General features: G+C 44.6%; 1 protein-coding gene across 1 annotated transcript in view; it reads right to left on the reverse strand.

The window, feature by feature from the left end:
• DUSP10 (dual specificity phosphatase 10) overlaps positions 1 to 19,667 on the reverse strand; it is a 38,991-nt gene that overhangs the window by 16,763 nt on the left and 2,561 nt on the right. Inside the window, exon 2 of the mRNA XM_080941467.1 lies at positions 19,143 to 19,667. This exon is cut by the window's right edge and continues 327 nt beyond it. Within this exon, the coding sequence (XP_080797593.1) occupies positions 19,143 to 19,667 (525 nt within the window). The remainder of the gene's footprint in view (positions 1 to 19,142) is intronic.

Genomic DNA, 19,667 nt, shown 5'->3' on the forward strand with positions numbered 1-19,667 from the left:
TCACTTTTAGGTCATTACCTATGTGATACTATGATACTAAGCAATACACACCCCAACTGTGTCTGCCTCCTGGTACCCAGCTCAACCCTGGCAATCTCCAAAGAGATAAGAGTGACTATTTGTATGCCAATGAGGTGAGTGGTAGTCTGGGAGTTCCTAACACCTTCCAGATGGAATGGATACCATAAAGTAGAAAGCAGGGTTAGAGGCCAAGAAATTTCAGCTCCAACCTTCAATCTTGCTGTAGAGATGAAGATGAAAATGAATTGCTCACCTATGGCCAAAAATTTAATCAATCATTCAGGCTTAATGAGAACTCCATAAAACTCAAAAGGACAAGGTGTGGAGAGTTTCCAGATGGCTAGGCCATGAGGAAGTGACTGGAGGGACAGCGCGCCTACATAGGACACAAGAGTTGCATGTCCCTTTCCACAGCTCTGCTGTCTGCCCGTTCATGTGCATGCTTTATAATATTTTTTATAATAAGCGAGGTCACTAAATGTTTCCTCAATTTCTGTGGGCTGTCACGGCAAATTAACCAAATCTAGAGAATGACTTCTGGAACTTTCATTGACAGCTAGTGGGTCAGAAATGCAAGTGACACCCTGGTACTTGCAACTGGTACCAGGAGTTGGGGAGTTGTGGTGCAGCTGGGCCTTTGGCCTGTGAGATCTTACATGATTTCCAAGGCATTGTGTGAAATGTTAGGACGTCCTGCTGCTGTCAGCTGAGGAACTATTTGAGGGCAAGAAGAAATCTCCACAGAACTATTCTGTATGGGGAGGGCCAGGAGTCTGTTTTTTTGTTCCCATAACAAAATAATTGAGGCTGACTATAAAGAAAGGAAATTTGTTTAGTCCCCAGTTTCAGAGACTAAAACTCTAGACAGTATGGTGCTACCTCTGATGAAGGTCACCTTGACTGTGTCACAGCATGACAGGCATCGCAGGTGGGATGGTGAATAAGAGAGACAGAAAACCAGGGTAACAGTGGTACTGGGCTGCCCACTTCTTTTCTCATCTTTATTTATTTTTATAACAACTCTCTCAGGTTTCCAAAAAAAAAAAAAACAAAAACAAAAAAACAAAAAAACCAGTCTCACGAATTTCCAAGGGTATTGCTCCAAGTTGACCTCCTATGAGGTGCCACAACTTTGCAACATCACCATGTTGGGGAAAACATCGTTTCCAAAGCATAGACACTTGAGGGCCACATTCCACCATATCCTAATCACAACAGAGCAGACGACATTGGTTTCCTATGAGACCCATACAGGGCTCAGCGACTGTGGTCTCCTAGAAGGACCCTTCTCCTGATATGAGTATCCTGTCAGCTGACTCCTTGACCACATATATCATGACATTTCATCATCTTCAGAACATCTGCCACTATCTGCAATCATCAACATTGTCCTTGGTTTGTTTTTTTATTATTACTAAAAAGTGGAGCCCAGGAAAACAGGGCATGTCTGCTCATGCTGGTGGCAGGCTGCCCCTCACCTCTGCGGTACAGACTCTGAAAGGTGACTTGGTGTCTTCAGATCCTAGTTTACTTCTGGGTAAAGTAGAGCATCAATGAGCAACCGAGTTGATGCAATAATTAAACAGACCACTACTAAATGAGTTATTCAGAGAAATTGTACTCATTCACTCTGTACCGTCTGCTCTGAATAGCAAGTACTCGTTAAATATTTTTAGATGAGATGAACATCAGAATGAGCCAGAAAGGGCCATTAATTATGTGTTGTTCCGCATTATGCTAAGGATTTGGGAGATTAAAAATAGTCCCCAAAGATTAAATCTAATTGGAAAGAAAAGAAGGGATGAGGATGAGGAGACATTAGGAAAACTGTAGCAAAGGGTTGATGCCAGAATGTTCCGAGAACACTGGGAGACTGGCCTGGATGATGCCACAGGCCACAGCTCTCGCAAGCTGGTGCATTAAAGATGAACTCTGCTGGTCCTAGGCTGAGGAGAAGGCAAAGAACCAGCTGCAGGACCTTACATGTAACAAATAGGCCCGTAGGCGGGGTTGAGGAGATCTGTCAAATTTGGTGGCCTTTAGCCCCTCCCTCTTCTCTAGCCCCTCCCTCTTCTCTAACCCCTCTCTCTTCTCTAGCCCCTCCCTCTTCTCTAACCCCTCTCTCTTCTCTAGCCCCTCCCTCTTCTCCCGTGCTTCCCTTTCTGGACATCCTTTTTGAGCAACAGATGACAGAGAGGGATGAAAAAAAGTTGAAGAAGAATGGTCATGAGGGACACCCAGGCTGAGAGTGGTCGGGAAACAGGCCCTGAATTCAGGTCAGCATGCATTCATGAACTGCTCACTGTGGGACAGAGAGGTCTGTCCCAGGTATATGCCTCATAAAAGTCTAGTTTGGCCCTTAGACCTGGCAGCTATTCCGCCTAAATAGGGTCAACAGTCACAGATACTTTGGACAGGGTCTTCCCTGACCCAGTGGTTCAGATTCTCTCACACCAGATCTACAATCAGGCATTCCGAAGTCCCTCTTAATTTGCCATGTTAATTCTGAATTGGCAAGCTGGTCATTTGCATTTGAGGTCACTTAAAGTCACATCATCAAAGAAATGGAGAGACAGCTCAATGGGTTAAATGCTTGCTGGGTAAATATGAGAATGTGGGTTCAGATCTCAGCACTCACAGAAGAATCCAGCCATCCTGGGAGGCAGAAACAGGACAGACCTGGGGCTCACTACATATACCAGGCAAGCACACACACACACACACACACACACACACACACACACACACACACACACGAACATGCATGCACAAGTGCATACATATAGACACATATACAATTAAAAATAAAAATAAATAAGATAGTGGAATTGTATCCTAAGAGCTTTTACTACAATGGTGAGACCTTCCGCTTTCCTGATTCTCACATCACTAGCTCTCTCGCAGGGATAATTGTGCCTTAAAGGGGTGCCCTCTGAACCCTGTACTGCACAGAAAGACAAGCCTTTGCGTACCATGGGGAAAGGGAGCACCCAACTCTGGGGCTTTTTAGTCAGTTCCAATCACCTGTTCTATCTCTTCTAGAAACTGAGGCTGACATTCCACCCCACCCTCACCTTGGGGGCAGGGAGCTGCTGACACCCTCAGTGAAATCTGCGGTCAGTTATTTGGCTGGACTATAGCCACCATTAAACCTCTAATGAGCAAGGCTGCGTCAGAGACAGGGTTGCAAAGCACCCAGGGCCAGATCAGACTCAACAAATTTCCAGAGATCTCACAACTATTTAGGCTCTTTGTTTCTTTCCTGTTTCTTGTAGGAACCCTCCAAGTAACGATACTTTTCTTTTCTTAGAAACCCGTCTTCCAGGGTGGTTCTATCCTGTGCCTGGAGAAGTCAAACTTTCTAGGAGTGGGTGACCTACGAAGGCTTTGCTGGACAGGTCCAGTCTGAGCATAGTTAAAAAGTAATGGCTATCAGGACTGTGAAGGAGACATTATCTATTTTAAGCCAGGAAGGAGAAAGCAAAACAAAATGTAAGCATACAAAATCATGGCTAAAATATCCACAAACAGGGGCAACCACAGAAAAGGCACTGTTAGATCTGACACCGTATTTATGAAACATATTTATAAGACACGCAGCCAGGACGAAGCCTAACAATACAAATGACCAAATAATGCAAATCCCTTCCTTAGGGTTTTCCCATACATCAGTTTCCTTACTGGAACAAAGTCTCAACATCAATATTCAAGAATTTCTTGTAAGAAAGAGGCCAGCAACACCTAGGAGTTGAAACGGGGGTCCCCAAAAGTTGGGAAAGTCTTGAGCCTAGAATGATCACAGGTCTGCCTGCTGACATGGAAGCAGTTCTCCCAAGATTGCCTGTTGTCACCCAGGGAGACAAGCGAATGTTGCTATCTTACCCAGTGCTGTGGTGTGCTCTGACACCAGGGACTTCAAGCAGCCACCTACCGCACTGCAGCTCTGGCATACCTCTGACAACAGAGATTTCAAGGATGACCCTTGTCGAAGGCCACAGTCCCCACAACACAGCTGCCCTCCCTGACAAATGCCAGTTTTAGGTGCAGTGTCCCTCAGGCCACTGTCAACTCTGAGTAAATAGTCACCAGTTCTCAGCTTCCCCATAACACCTTGGGTTCGAGAATCCACTAAGGACGATTCGCTAAACTCAGGAGAGCATTGTTGTTTGTGCTAACGGCTTTACTATAAAGGATGCAAGCCAGGGTCAGCAAAATGAAGCCTGAATATCCTGTACCGAACACTTCTGTGTGCAGTCCTGTGAAATGAAGACACCCCACCCAGCTGGAATGTCCCTGTGTGCGAGGAGGGTGCCCACCTGAGCTTCAGGGGCCAGGCTTCCATGTTAGTGTTCCATTAGGTGCGTTTGGAATTGATTCATCATCAGCCCTGTGACTGAACTTAATCCTCAGTGCAGCTTGCCTCTACCGCAGAGGTTGGATACATTCCAAGCTTTAGGGCCAGTCACAGGGCTGGCCCTTTTGATAGATGACCAGCTTGTCCCCTGAGTCATCTCATTAACATAAACTCAGGTGTGAGCCAAGGGGCTCTGCAGGAGCAACTCAGGCGCTCTTTCTTATCTCTCTGTAGATTCCAGAGGGTGAGAGATCATCTCCCACAACTCAGGAACAGAAGGCAGGGGGAAAAAAAAATCAATTTACAAGTCCACAGCCATAAACTCTGTGAACCTGGGAGTCAGCCTAGACTTCAGGTGACTTCAGTGTGACTCTGAATGACTCCGTGAACCGCTCAGCGCCTCTATTTTCTCATCTAGAAAGAAGTGATAAGTTATCATTGTACAAACATCAGCCTCCCTGGGTAGAAATGTCAGCAGACTACAAGGTAGGACTGTTTTTCCAGTCACTACAGTGTAGACGTAAAAGGAAGCAGGCCAACATTAACACTAATAATATATTTGACCAAATTATGGTTTCAACACTCAGCTGAGTCTCTCTCACACTGCAACCCAAGAAGGATTTTTGAAATCTGATATGTATGATTCAGAGCTGCTTTGACTAGCTCTGGTGACCAGAGTCAGGTAGAGCATAGCTACCAGAAAAGGCCAGCTCCAGTAGAAGTGATGTCCCCATTCACTGAGTCCCTGCTATATGCCAAAGTCGTTAGTATCTGGCCATGTTAACAGAATGGAGCATGTGTTTGTATGTGTGCACACACCTTCACATGGACAGAGTTAGTGACCAATAACAAAAATTGATGGTTCTACAAGGTGCATTGTACCAGAAAGTGAGCTGTCTCCCCATAGATGTGAAATAGTCACTGTTTTCTGCAGAAAAGAGCACTCCAACCCATTATCTGTAGAGAGTTCTGTTCCCAAGTCGGCATGTCTATCAGCATATGTTTCAATCCTTACAAAATCAAGTAGCCATGGATAATGGCTTTTGATGGGCAAAGACCCCTGGAGAACACTATGAGGCCAGATGAGAAAGGTTTAAGAGCTCTGAAGAGCTCTGGAAAGATAAGGAAGAAAAGCCAAAGGAAGGAAGGAGCTGAGATCTCCTGAATCACAAAATGATGTTCATGGGCTAGTCACATCCAGCCAGGAACCCCACTCCACAGTGTGGAAAAGCTGTACACTAAGAACCAGCAAAACAGTGGCTGAGTGTCAAGGTCATTATTTAGACAGCTTTGGAGCATCTGGTTCTCAGGCCTCAGAATATTTTCCAAACTTTCTACTGAAGATGTGGATGGTGGGCTGGGGAGATAGCCCAGTAGTTAAAGTACAACTGCAGAAGCATGAGGTTGGACATGAGTTTGCAGTCCTTGGCAACCCTGCAAAAGCCAGGTGCAGTGGTACACATTTCAGGGGTTGGCTGGGGAGACAAAGATCTTAGAGGAGGGGTTCACGATCCAACCAATGTAGCCCAAGTATGAGCCTAGGGTTCAGTGAAAAAGCAAGTCCCAAATGTTAAGTCAGAAGTTAGGTGAGAGGGCTCAGCAGGTCTGGGCCTTCTGCACACAAGGGTGAGTACCTGAGTTTGATTCCTGGACCCCCCAACCCCCCCCCCCCGCAGTGAAAGGAGGGAACAGGACTCCCTAAAGCTATCCTCTGACCTTCACAGGGAGAGTACACAAACACACACATACCCCTTCATCAATCTGAAAGCTCAATGCCTGTTGATGATGGTACTTCACAGTCACATGCCTTACTTGTAGGGAGTCTGCCAAGCATCATCATGTGGGAATCTCTCTAGTACCATGAAAGCTCACCACAGTGGACTAGGCAGCTAGCTCTCCTTTGGCTAAGAATAAAGAGATCCACAGAATAAGTGTCGGCAGTGGACTTTTACATGACACGAAAAATTAATTATAATAAGTTCAACCCAACTTGTACTTTATCAAGGAAGACAAGCTAATTATCTGCTAGAGAATTAACTCCTATTTAAAGGGTATTCTACCTTTGCAAAAGTAGGACTGATGGGAATTCTTCCCATTCTGATTATATCCATGGTCCTGTGTTTCTGAGTTTGCTTAAAGACTTTGGGGACCTCAGTGGACCTAAAAAATGGGGCATGGGGGAAGTAAATGTATATACTTAGCATCTCACAGAGTCTAGCTCTTTCTGTTTGCACTGATGTTTTAATGTATTTTATCAAGGCCAATGAAATATCTCAGAGGGTATAGGTATTTGCTACCAAGCTCCAAGACTTGAGATCCTGGGACCCACATGGTGGAAAGTGAGAACAGAGTTCAATTCTGGCCTCCACACTTGTGCTGTGACCTGTACATACATATAACACACACACACACACCAAATACAATCGTGTTTTATCAACATGCGTAAAACTGGGAGTGATTCAGAGAGAGTGGATTGTTTGTAGCCCTGGAATCTTCTAGTTCCATAGAATATCTGGCTGCTTGGGGCTTTCATACTTCCTCATTTTGCCCCACCCAAAGAACAAACCCAGGATCACAGCCTGTGTGTCAGGTGGCAGATACACACTAGACGGAGCTTTGGCAGCAGCGGGTCAAGAACAGGGGCTTCCCTTAATGCTGAGGACTTTGATAGGCAGCTCGATCTTGTATTTGTGAAAGGGAAAGCAGGCTCCAAAGGGTGAAAGTGAATTAGGACAACAGAAAAGATAAATCCCAGCAGGCTTGCAGCTAGCATCCATTCCTCTAAAGGGGGTCAGGGTAAGACAAAAACCCTTCCAAAGCAGGGGGTTCCCTCCAGACCTAGCTCGGGTCTAAAATCCTGGATATCAGTGTAAATTCCATTAAGAGGTAGTTGGTTAAGCAAAATGTGGCTACTAAACACACAACAGCATTGAAGAAGAAAATCTATGGTGTCCATACAGGAAGTAAGGGAGCCTATGGCATAGAGAGATTCAGCTTGAGTTTCTATATGAGCATCTGCAAAACATGCACATATATGGGTAAGGAGTGTAGAGGATATGTAAAAATGAAACCAGGGTGTTCAGGGCAGGGTTAGTAGATCTTTTTTTTTTCCATTGTAAAATGTTCTTAATGTTCTAACAGTAAGTGTGCGTATGAACAGCTTTTACTAACACATACCTTTCTGCAGTTTTCTTACAGAGATATTGCATGTTTTTTCTTTTGTTTTCCCAGCATAGCATTAATTCAGAGACACAAAAGGACCCGTGGTGTGGCCGCCAGTCCATCTCACTGAAGTACTGACTCTTTTCCCAATATTGAGACAAGGAGAGGATTTTTCCTATTACTTTAATTATGATGTCAGATCATTTTATGGAATGATGCTACTTAATAGTCCTCATTGAAAAAAAGTAGATGACTTATTACTATAACTATTTTATACATAATTATGGTGAGTTTTAAATCAATACCAGCCTTTGCAGGCCAGACACCATTTATGGTACTTAAATAAACAACTATTTATCTTCCCGCACCGCCATCCCACGAGAACATCGTCACTATTGTCTCCACTCTAACAGACTTGGTAACTGAGGCACAGAAAGAGTCCCTTGTTCAAGTATGAAATGACAAGATCAAAATTCTCAGTCATCATCTGCCCCAGAGTCTTGGCTCCTAAAGACCAACTTCCACTTCCTCTAAGAGAGTAAGTACATTCATAATAGCACAAGGCGAGGCAACATCATAGGTTCACCAAATAGCCCGAGAGTCGGGTCTAGTGGTACCTGACTGGAGGCTCAGCACACAGGAAGCAGAAGCAGGGGGTCACCCTCAGTGAATTTAAGGCTAGCCTGAGCTACACGAACCCCTGTAAAAAAGAGAGAGGGGGAAAATAGAAGTCTCAAACTGGGGAAGGAAGAGTGGAGGGGGGGGGGAAGGAGATCTGAGATGTTTGGGGTGAGGTGATAGCACCATATGGTCAGCTTTTGAGTTTCCATATTTTCAATATGTAAAGAGCTAGGTGCCTGATCTAGGGACAGGACCCTGCCTCAGAGCATGATACTCTCTATACAGGCTCCTGAGGTCACTTATCTACCCACCTACTTCAAATTCCTACTGATATCTCAGCCTTGAACTGCATGAGGGAAGAACAGGCCAGAAGGAACAAGACAGCGAGTGGGAGGGTCAAAACCCAACAACCAGGCAACAGGCAGATGGTGGGTCTGTGGGCTTGTCTCAGAAGCTTCGATTTTTCAAAGCAACACAACTACCTACTAGACATCCAGACTTTTCAGGCAGGACGGGAAATTTGTAATTGATGTCCCAACCCCCTCTAGCTAGACAGCAAAAGCCGGAGATCTGAGCACTCAGGGATGGAATCTCAGGGACCAACCACATCTTCTGCTAACTCATTTTACTTGGTCTACACTCCTGCCCTCCTCCTGCAGCTGCTGCCCCTATAGAGTGGGATACATCAACACTTAACACCTTTCTGTCTAGATTATTAAGGTTCCAGAGATTTAAAAGTATACTAATGAGAAACTCCATCAAAAAAATGCCCAAGTTCCATCAAGTACCAAATCAAGGGGCCTACACCTCTAAATCTACTGTTATTCTGATGACACAGGACACTGACAGGGCAGACATGCTTCACAAATACCAGAAATAACATGCCAAAGGTCTCTCTAATTGAGTTACTACTAAACACAAAACAAACTGAAAACCAAAACTTCCTGAACGCATTAAAGTTTCCAAAGTCTGAGATATAACCCGGGTTACGATCCCTCGCAAAGTCAGTGTTGAGGATAGAGAAGGGGACAGCTCTTTAAAACCACTGGGATTTTCACTTGAGGACAGCCAAGGAATTGGGGGAAGGGAAATTGTGTTTAATCGAATGTACCTCTGAGACAATACAATCATCAACGCCCATTTTTAAATAAGAATGTGATCAGCCAGAAAAGTGCTTAGGCTTGAAATAACAAAAAACAAACAAGTCTTTGTTGCCAAGTGCACTGTCACCAAACAGACATCCCACCCCTTGCCTGCTCTTTTTTTTTAATTCAGGGCAACTGAAGTCTTGGAGGACTGGAAGCCAGTCTACCACTGGGATGGTGCACTAAAATATCACACTGCTAGAATCATATGACTCATTCTTTTCAAAACATTACCAGTTTTTAAAAAAGTGATTTTTTTTATAAGCATGGATGTATAAAACCCAATAAAATGGCCCGTTTTTCTTCAGTCACTGTCCTCTAAGAAGTCTGCTCTGGTCTTACCATTTCTAGATGGCAGCAGAGGAAACTCTCAGCTTGGAACTGAATTCTTGAGCTCGGAACTCAAACCTGAGGGTGAAGGTCTGCAGCTGTCACCTGATCACCAGGTTATAACTGCACTACACAAACACACACACACACATAGGCACGCACTTGCATGCCTCCTGCTCCCCCCACCCCCATCTGATTTATTTTTCTTCTTCTCTCTTTCCAGTAGCAACATCTGGTACTATTTAGTGCAGTAGTAGTGGACCTCAGGACCATGACTCAAAGGGTGTGAGATGATTCCTTCCATGGGATAAACAGAAGGTATTGGGCTGGGCAGTGATGTCCTACCCTTCACGATGCTTCTTACTACAGACACAAGATAAAGGACCTGACACTATCCCTGGGCCTGGTGTGTTTTTTCTACCTATTTGATATTACGAGTGAACAACAGATGCCCAATGGGGCCCTGCTCCCTGTGTAAGACAAGAAGCAAACTCTTTCTGGAAACACAAAGAACAGCTGGACTTGGTTTGTTTTTCCATGAAATTCAAGTCTGGGGTGGGGCTGTGAGGAGGCTTTTGTCATAAATAAAACATTAAAGAAGTCAGATAATGTATTGGCCCTACACTGACTTTGTCTTTGCAAGGGCACTCTACTTTGCCAGGGCAGAACATAGACTGATGGTTTGCTAGTGATGTGTCTGGACGCCAAGCTGACAAGAGACAGACCTATGGTCTGCTCATCTTCATTGTCAACTTGACTGGACAGAAACTCAGTAGGCGTCATACCTCTGATGTGTCTAAAAGAATGTTTCAAAAAGTTGTAATGGTTCCACCTCATAGGCTCGGGGGTCTACCCCAAGTTAAAGAGGGACAAGAGTGAACAGCCTTCTGTTTCTACCACTAGGCCTTCCTCAACATGATGTCTGTCCCCCGTCAAACTGTAAGCCAGAATAAAACCTTCCTCCTTTACCCTGCTTTCCACTGTGGGTTCCATCACAGCAGTGAGAAGGGAAACAAATACTTAAGGGGCAACTGCCTTTGTCTCCTGTCCAAGTTCCAAGCCAGCACAGTTGGTTGCCTATGCAAAGGAAAACTAAAACTAAGCTTCCCTTTCTTTAAGCTACATAAAATATGGGTCTTGCTGGCAGAAGGGGAAAACAGATTTGCTAGCTTTTAAGTAATGGTATCTGACATAGATACATTCTGAAAACAAACATAAGTCGGAGGTTTTGTTCCTGGGTTCTGAATGAAAACATCTATAGGGAAAAAAAAAATCACAATTAGAAAGCACCAGCAAACTGAATGTAAAATGTGCCTTCGTTCACTTTACAATAAAAGTGTGTTCTAAGGCAGGGACTCAACTACAGACAAATAAATGCCCACTCATTGTCTGTTCACCTCTTTAACTCTTCTCAGTTAGTGAGACCAGAATCTAAATCCATAGCACAAATGGTAACTGGTAAATGTAGCCAATGAAAATGTAACGAAGAGAGATTATGAAGGGACCTAACTCAGCAGAAATAAAGTGTCCAGGCATGTCTGTGAAGGATTACTTGACTAGGTTAAATTGGAAAGACCCACCCTAACTGTGGGTACCACCATTCCTGGAGAAAACAAAGAAAGCAAGATGAATGCATCCACCCACTTCTCTCTGCTTCCTGGCTGCAGATACGGTGGAACCAGCTGCCTCAAGCCCTAGCCACCACATCTTCCCCTCCAAAGTAAACTGTATGTCCTTTAAACTGTGAGTCAAGAGAAACCCTTCCTGGCTTTTGGCTGGAACATCTTCTCACAGTAACAGCACAAAGAAACTCATACAGAGATCATCATCATATATAGGGGAAACAGCAAAGGCCCTGGAACCAATGAGAGCTGCTTTCATCCTAGCCTTATACCTCAGGATGGCCCTTTAAAAAAAAAAGTGTGTGTGTGTGTGTGTGTGTGTGTGTGAGAGAGAGAGAGAGAGAGAGAGAGAGAGAGAGAGAGAGAGAGTTTGTATAAAAACTAAAAGATAAAAACAGGCCAAAACTTTGTCTCTGAAGCATTGTTTGACAGGTCTGTTTACTTTGTGTGCCTGTTTTCTCACAAGGGACACACGGTGAAATTAAACACAGGTCTTGTTCCTATCAGAAACATGTCCAAACAGTTGAGTCTCAAATGACAAAGTTCCCCTCTGCGACACAGAGGGACCCTGTCTGCCACAACTACAGAAGCAGAAAGAACATGTAATATTTCCCTTCCCACTAAAAACAACAAACCGTTTCCTTGCAGGCTATAGCCTTGGAAAGAAATTCTGTAGGCCCTTCGGGTAATTGAAAAAAGCTAGAAACATAAAAGAAAGCAGAGAAAACAGTACAAAAATGTTAGCAGAATAACATCTCCTAAAAAAAACAAAACAAAACAAAACAAAAAACCTAAACAACCTGGGGGTGGGGGAGCAGGAGCTCGAAGGCAAGCATGCACACAGTCTAAGGCTCCTTACATTTAGATTGCAAACTGACAGAACACCTTCTCCAGATTCACACAATGCTTCACACACAGAAGGGGACTACAAGCATGCACACAGTCTAAGGCTCCTTACATTTAGATTGCAATCTCTGACAGAACACCTTCTCCAGATTCACACAATGCTTCATACACAGAAGGGGACTATTAGCAGCTATGAGAACTAAGGGTCTAAACTTTCTACGTACCAGCTTGTGCTACCTGCCAAAGGGCTGTTAGCATCTGAGATGCTGACTGCACTTTTTTTTTTTTTTTTTTTTTTTTGCTTGCAGGTCTGGGGAATCAAGCCTGGGCCTTTGGCACCTGCAGAGCAAGTACTTTACATTTAGATAGCCCTTCCCCAACCCTTTATTTGGATGTACCTTGGCATAATTTTTTTTTTTAGCTCTTCCTTAAAATATTAAATTCCTAAGAAAATGGGATTAAATCAATGCTAATAGCTGGCCCGTATTCCAGGACCTGTGTAAAATCTTGACCATCAGGTACTGGTTTTCAAAATCCTTTGACTTAAGTCTTCCTTTATTCTGGATGGAAACTTGAAAACCAAAAAGGTACTAGTATTCAAAATGACTAAGTGGATTGTTTTATTTCATGTCTTACACTATACATAGGATGCTATGTGGTAATTATGCACACACACACACACATCAGTCTATGGACCTAGCGAGACCTATTTTAGGACCAAAGACAGAGGCTCTGAAATTAATCAGGCATGTGACCTTGGATTAGTCATAACCCTTTCCAGGCCTCATTTCCATAACTGCATAAGGAGCTTGAACTAGATCAATGGTTTTCCAATTTCACTGTGCAGGAGAATCATTTGGGGAGCTTTTCAAAATCTTGGCATGTGTGCAGGCTGTACCTTAGACCAAATGAATCAAAATCTTTGGGGGAGGGAGGCAGAGAGGGCAGGGGAAGGCACCTGAGCGATCAACAGAGCCTGTCAATCATTCACTAGCGAGCACAGAATCAACAACCTTCCACAGAATCAACAACCTTCCAGAGTCGACTAGAAGACCATTTTGAGGATCAGAACATGTATCCTTAAGCTGGATATGGTAGCACTTGTCCATAATCCCAGCATTTGGCAGCAGAGGGAAGCTGACTGATGCAAGTCCAAGGCTAGCCTGAACTCCACAGTGACCCCCAACTCAAAACAAAAACAAACAGAATACCTTTAGCTGCAAAGTTCGGTATTTGGTACCAAAGTGGATAAAACTGCCTAATCACTGTCTTGTGGCCATAATTTACAACCAAACTGCTCTCCAGGGACCTTGGAGAATGGGGATGACTACTGATCACAGCCCAGAAGATCTGAGGAAACAGGCCTGCTACAGAGGCCCTCCCTGGCCTCTGAGGGTCTCTTGCCCTGTGATCTCCTCAGACACCTGGTGGGTTGGTGCAAACAGACTAAGCAGGAAAACAGGTCTAGTCACCCTTCTCTCAACTCATGCCTCCTAGAGAAACATCTTTTAGAAATTTAACTAGCTAGACTGCTTTCCTGTCAGTTTGACTCTGTGCTAATGTTTGCAATCGCTGACTACTATCCACCACACTGCCAAGAGTTTCCTGAACTCATCTTTTGACAACCCAGGTGGCTGATCCCAGTTCAGTTCAACCCAGTTTGGTTCACAGATCTGACCTGGTAAGATCTTGGGTTCAAACCAACTCACCCTTTCCCTCCATTTAAGATGCAAGAGCAGGGCTGGAGAGATGGCTCAGCAGTTAAGAGCACAGACTGCTCTTCTAGAGGTCCTGAGTTCAATTCCCAGCAACCACATGGTAGCTCACAACCATCTTTAATGAGATCTGATGCCCTCTTCTGGTGTATCTGAAGACAGCTACAATGTACTCATACATAAATAAATAAATCTTTAAAAAAAAAAAAAAAAGATGCAAGAGCATCTCAAAGGCCAGAGGGCCTGGCTTAGGTGGATGGAGCACTCTTTATATACCTACTCTCTTTTATCCCATACCATGAGGAACTATCAACTCTCACAACAAGCAAACCTAAGCCTCTGGGAGATCACCAATGAAGGGTCACTCAAACTCCATGAGTAGATGTAATGTAGTGACAAGGAAAAACCTACCTATGAGAAGCAGGGGATAAAAACAGGGACGGGAGGGAGGCATGCTTGAGTCTATTGTCTTTTACTTGGACTGCAGTGTGGTCCAGAGGGCAAGCAAGTCTGTGGTCCTTCAGGGGAACATTCAGGATCCACTCAGAGAAACCAACCAGCATCAGCTCCTCTTCTTCCCTCACACTCCAGCTCCTTTCTAGCACCAGGGTTATAGCAGCCCACACCCCCTCCTCCTTCCATCTACCCTTTTATAGTCAGACTACAATCCTCCTTCCAAAAATAAATCGAGGAGAGGCCAGAGAAGACAGAGTTGAAAAGTTTTATACTTTCGTTATTCTGTCCAGGACATTAGCTGGACAGATTTATCATCCCATTTTCCTAAGCTCTCCTACAAATAAGTAATTCTAGGGTATGCCCAGATTACTCAGCCTCTTGACCCAACATGTTTTTGCAATTACTTGGCACAACTGTGTGCTACTTAAATTAGGTAACAGTCACCAAGTTATTTTTAGACCCTAGCAACACACACACACACACACACACAGAGGCACACAGCTAGATAGATCTAGGTTGTTGTCCTTCCGGGAGAGAAGAGGACAAACTTCCTTCTGACTGACACATTTCAATCCACAGAAACACTGCTATACTGCTGAGCTACATGGAGAGGGTGCTCAGCATGCATCGGGGCTCTGCTGAACACTTGCGAGCCTTCACTTATTCAACTCCAAAGTGAACATCATAATCACGACACCAGTGTCGTGCCTTCTTTTTACCAGTGAGGAAGCCAGAGGTCTAAAGGCTTGAGCAAGGTACCCAAGGACATGGAACAGAGGAACCTAGTGTCCTTGAGCCTGCTGATCAGCTGTTCTTCCAGCTTTTCTCTACTTTTTCTTACAGATCTAATGTTTAACATATGGCCTTGCGTACTAACCAGGCATTCGGAATTACAAGAATAAAATGAGTTTGCAATGTAGGTGTGTCTCTGAAGAGCAGACAAAGCAAGGAGAGAGATATTACCCCCCAAAAGAAAGCTGACTAAGAAGACTTTCCCAGGGTCTCTAGTTTCTTTGCATAGCCATTCACAGTCATCCGACTCTGCACTGTTACTAGTGAGTATTTCAGGACCTGGTCTGACTAAGGAAGACTGTTAGCCCAAATTTGCTCTTCATTCAGGAGTTAAGATGAAGGTTTGGGAGCATTGGGTAGGTACCGATAAGATGAATTTACATATTTTTACATACACGCCATCTTTACATTGAAAATAGCCGAACTGCATTTGTACATTTTAATAGAAAATATTTCTCATATGAAAATACATGGTGGAGAGTAAGAGGAGGGTTTTGGGATTTTGTTTTGTTTGTTTGTTTGTTTGTTTGTGTTTTTAGTGTAAATCTCACCCCCTTGCCTGACTCCTCCCCTCTTCTGCATCAACCTTTTTGAGCAACTTCTTGGTGGGTCTTTTTAGTTTTTACCCCCTACCCCTAAGACCCCTTCAAAAAGCCTCTGATATAGAGCAGAACTGTAAAATTCCACAGCAATCTACCATTGCTTTGTAAGAGCACACAGTAAGTACAGGACTGGACTCAGACATACTAATTGCACAGGCAGGAACAGGCCCTAAGGAGGGTCTCCAGAAAGGGGAGGGAGGCTTCTCCTTAGACTCAAGGCCCCATCTCTAACAGTGGCATCCCACCTTTGAAGAACACTCCTGGGCAGGTATATGACACTAAGTATTTAGCTGGGAGGGAAAAAAAAAAATCCACACCACTCTATAAAAAAATTCCTAACTCAATTAAATATGTAACACTAACTCTAAACATTAGACTATAGCGTACAACAGGGAACATTTCAAAACCAAGGAAGGGAAGATGAACAGGGGAAACACATGTTTAATCTGGTTGATAACGAAGGTGCTCAGTTTGAAAATTTGGTCATAAAGCTTTCAAGGCCGTGGTTACTATGAGGGGGCAGCAGGAGGCATGCCCTTCCCACATACATAAAGGACAAATAATTTCCCTGACCTCGGCACCTTAAAAGGGACGCTGGCTAGCCTTACAGCAGTGACAACAGACGAGCGCCCCTCATCTTAGAAGGTCAAGGACTGTCCAGCCTTCTTCCTTAGGTTTGAAATCAGGTTACGGTTGATCAAGACAACCAACATCAGGTGGAAAAGGTTATAATTCTTTCAAAGATTGAATCTCTAAAGATTTATTCTTTGGGATCATCCAGATGAGGTTGCCCAAAAGCAGGGGTCTCTTGCCATATATACTTCAGTGGGTAAGAAGGAGCCAGACAAGACACAGTCTCAGACCTAGGTCACAACGGGGCGGGGACTATAAATTAGAACAGTAACTTAATCCCAGAGGCTTCTGTGCCTCCGATCAGTTTCGTCCCAACCTGACACTGCTTGACCAGAATGGCAACCCAGCCGCCACTGGGCTGGACAGGCAGCTCCAAAAATGGAGAACATGGCATTGAAGCGGAGGGACATAAAAGTTGGAACGGGAGTGTAGCAACCAGTATTTACAAACATGAACCAGTCTCAGGCGGATCAGGCATCTCTGAAAAAAATAAATCTCTGAAAATAAATCAACAAGAACTGGGGACTTCCAGCCATATGGTCTAACCATCTACCCCCACCCCAGCAGCCACGGGCTCCCTACAAAATTCACTCATTCCAAAATGGTACCATTCCTGCACTCGCTGAAATACAATCTTAGCTCACCAACAAGGTGAGTCCTAAAATAAACCTCAGAAGAGAAGCCAGACCAGGATGGTCTACTTGATCTACTCAAGAACCTAGGAGAAGCTGCACACCATGCTTGTTGAGAGAAAAGCACTCAGCCTCTACCTCAAAGGTGCTCTGAAATTAATCTCTGGTTTGATCAAAGAGGATAACGGGGAAACTCAATGTCACATAACTTCCTCCTCTTCCCTAACTTGGTCCTGATTTTAGGCCATTCCTCCCAAAGGTACCAAAATTAATAATGAAAACAAAGTAGACAACCAGACCTTTTACTCCTGAACTATATATTTTCAACCAAATTCCAAGAGAGTTGAAGGAAAATCCCCCCCCCCCAAAAAAAAAAAAAACTACAAATAACCCAACCTCTACCACCAGAGCGTCTTCCGAGCTGGCCGCCGCGGTGTCGAACCAATCCGAAATGACCGAGCCCTCAGCGCAGCTGCCCAGGGCGCCTGGTGGTGAGGTCAGCAGCGTGTCCAGCCCCGCCCCACTGAGGCAGTCTTTTACACTGGCACCGATGAGCAAACCCAGACTGCAGGGATCCTCAGATGTATCTATGGGAGAAGGGTAGAGGAAGCCCTTCTACTTTGGCAGTACCCAAGAGAGACATTTCTCAGCAACCGATGGGCCATCCCTCTACCCACCAAGCTCCATAGCAGGAGGGCGGCTAGGAGCCACTCATCCTAATTTGCTCTGTGTTCCAGTTTAGAGCCATCATAAATTAAGTTGTCTGCTACTCTTCTTAGATTACATAGACCAAAAGGGCTGATTTTCACCAAACCTATCCAACTACAAGAGACAAAAGAGAAGCCTGCAAAGATATTTGTTACAGGTGAGGAATTTGTAGATGGTGTTTTCTCATCTGTTTTATATCTATACAGTAAGACAAGATCATGCCAAGGGAAGAGCAGCAGGCTAAAGCCACAGGGGGATTCTAAAAGCCAACCACACAAAAATTCAGAAGAACACAGCTACACAACAGAACCCTGACACATTTGTGACTCCAAGAAAACTTACTGCCACCACCATGACAGTGCCCACAGCTTCTAGAACTGCGTAGAACTGTGAGCCCACATGCCCCGAAGAATGCTGCATCTTTGGGACAGTTGTCCACAGAGACAGCAGGAGATTATAGGCTGAGAAGAAGCATTGCATAGCAAAAGACGATTAAGTCACATGCCTAAGAGCAAGGAGAATGGTTAGCGCTGTCCCACAAAGACAAATCCTAGCTTGCTTCCCTAAGCAGTCTGTCCCAAGTTCAATGTAAAAAGCATCTCTGGTGATCAGCAACACTTGAGTTGGGATACCCCACACAAATGATGATCTTTATCATTCTCCATCAAGACCAGGTAGATATTATCAGAAGAGTGACACTCAAAGCCCAAAGGGACAGTGTTGGAGGACAAAGATGAGCAAGTGGACATGGTCAGAGCAGCACTGTGTGCTGGAATCTCAGAGAAGGCTAGGTCATTTGTTCCTTTTGGGGGGTTTCTAGGAAGAAACCGGAAGTAAACGACTGCCAGGTGATGCCAGAAGAAACAATAGGCTGGAGGGCAGCTCACATCTCTGTCCTCTTGGAGCTTCCTCGGAAAAATGGATGCATTTGGAAAATTCGCATTTTCAGTAAGGCTTTAAGGTAAAGATGTGTACCTTTATTGAAGATGAGTATATAAGCAATGTGAACATCAAGGCAATCAGGTGAGAAACAGGAAGAGATTCTCACACAAAGTACAGGCACCTGTAGATACAGCATCCTCTGGTCCGTCACCATTTGTTAGGTCTCAAGAGCCAAAAACTTTCCAACCCACTCACCAACTGAAACAGAGCTACCCCAGAAGGCATGACTTGAGACGCCATTTTGGTTGTGACAAAGTGCCTTTTGCAAACCATCTCAAGTGAAATGTCTCAGGCAAAACCAAGCAGAAGCCAGATCAAAGCTGGAACTCGGATCTGTACATCAATCCATTGCTACATAGAATTTTTGTAATATACTAAAACAAGACAAGGGTAGAAGGGAAAATGAGAAGAACGGCTATTTTAGCTCATGGTGCCTGGGGGAGAAGAAGAAGCTGCCATTTGCAAAAGAATCTCATGGGGGAAAATGTAGCTAATAAGCTGATCAGGATGGTATTTGAGGAAGGAATGTGGGGGGGAGGGGAGTAGAGGGAGAATCATTACCTTTCAATACCAGAGGTTCTTTGCCTTCTCTCTTCAGGGACTCGAGAACTATGTGAAGCGGTTGGGACGGCGTCACACGGCTCGGCTCATTGGTATTCTCATCATAAACTATAATTTCTTTGGAAAAAATCCTCTTGAAAGAGTCTTTGCCTTCTCTACAGGAAATCAAGTCTAAGACAGTGATCTTGCCCTGCTGCAGCCTCCGCCGGCTGATCTTATCGGCACAGTTAATGTGGACAGCTCCTTGGATGTGACTCTTGTTGTACTCCATGAAAGGCCTGCAGTCAATGATGACAGGACCCTGGCTGGGCAGGTGACTCTTGCTGCATTTGGTCATCTTCTTCGCCAAGTCATTGGGGTAGATGATTTTGATGCTGGCTAGCTGCTTGGGAGTCCCTGACACGGGGCTGCCCACCCCACCCGACTGACTTAAAGAGCCTGTGTTTTCATTGTTGTTGACCATCTGGTTAACGGAGCAGGGGGTCGAGGTTCCTATGGCTGTGGTGGCAGTGCCTGAGGCAATGG

The sequence above is a fragment of the Micromys minutus genome (genome assembly GCF_963924665.1).
Source record: "Micromys minutus genome assembly, chromosome: 1".
NCBI lineage: Eukaryota > Metazoa > Chordata > Mammalia > Rodentia > Muridae > Micromys > Micromys minutus.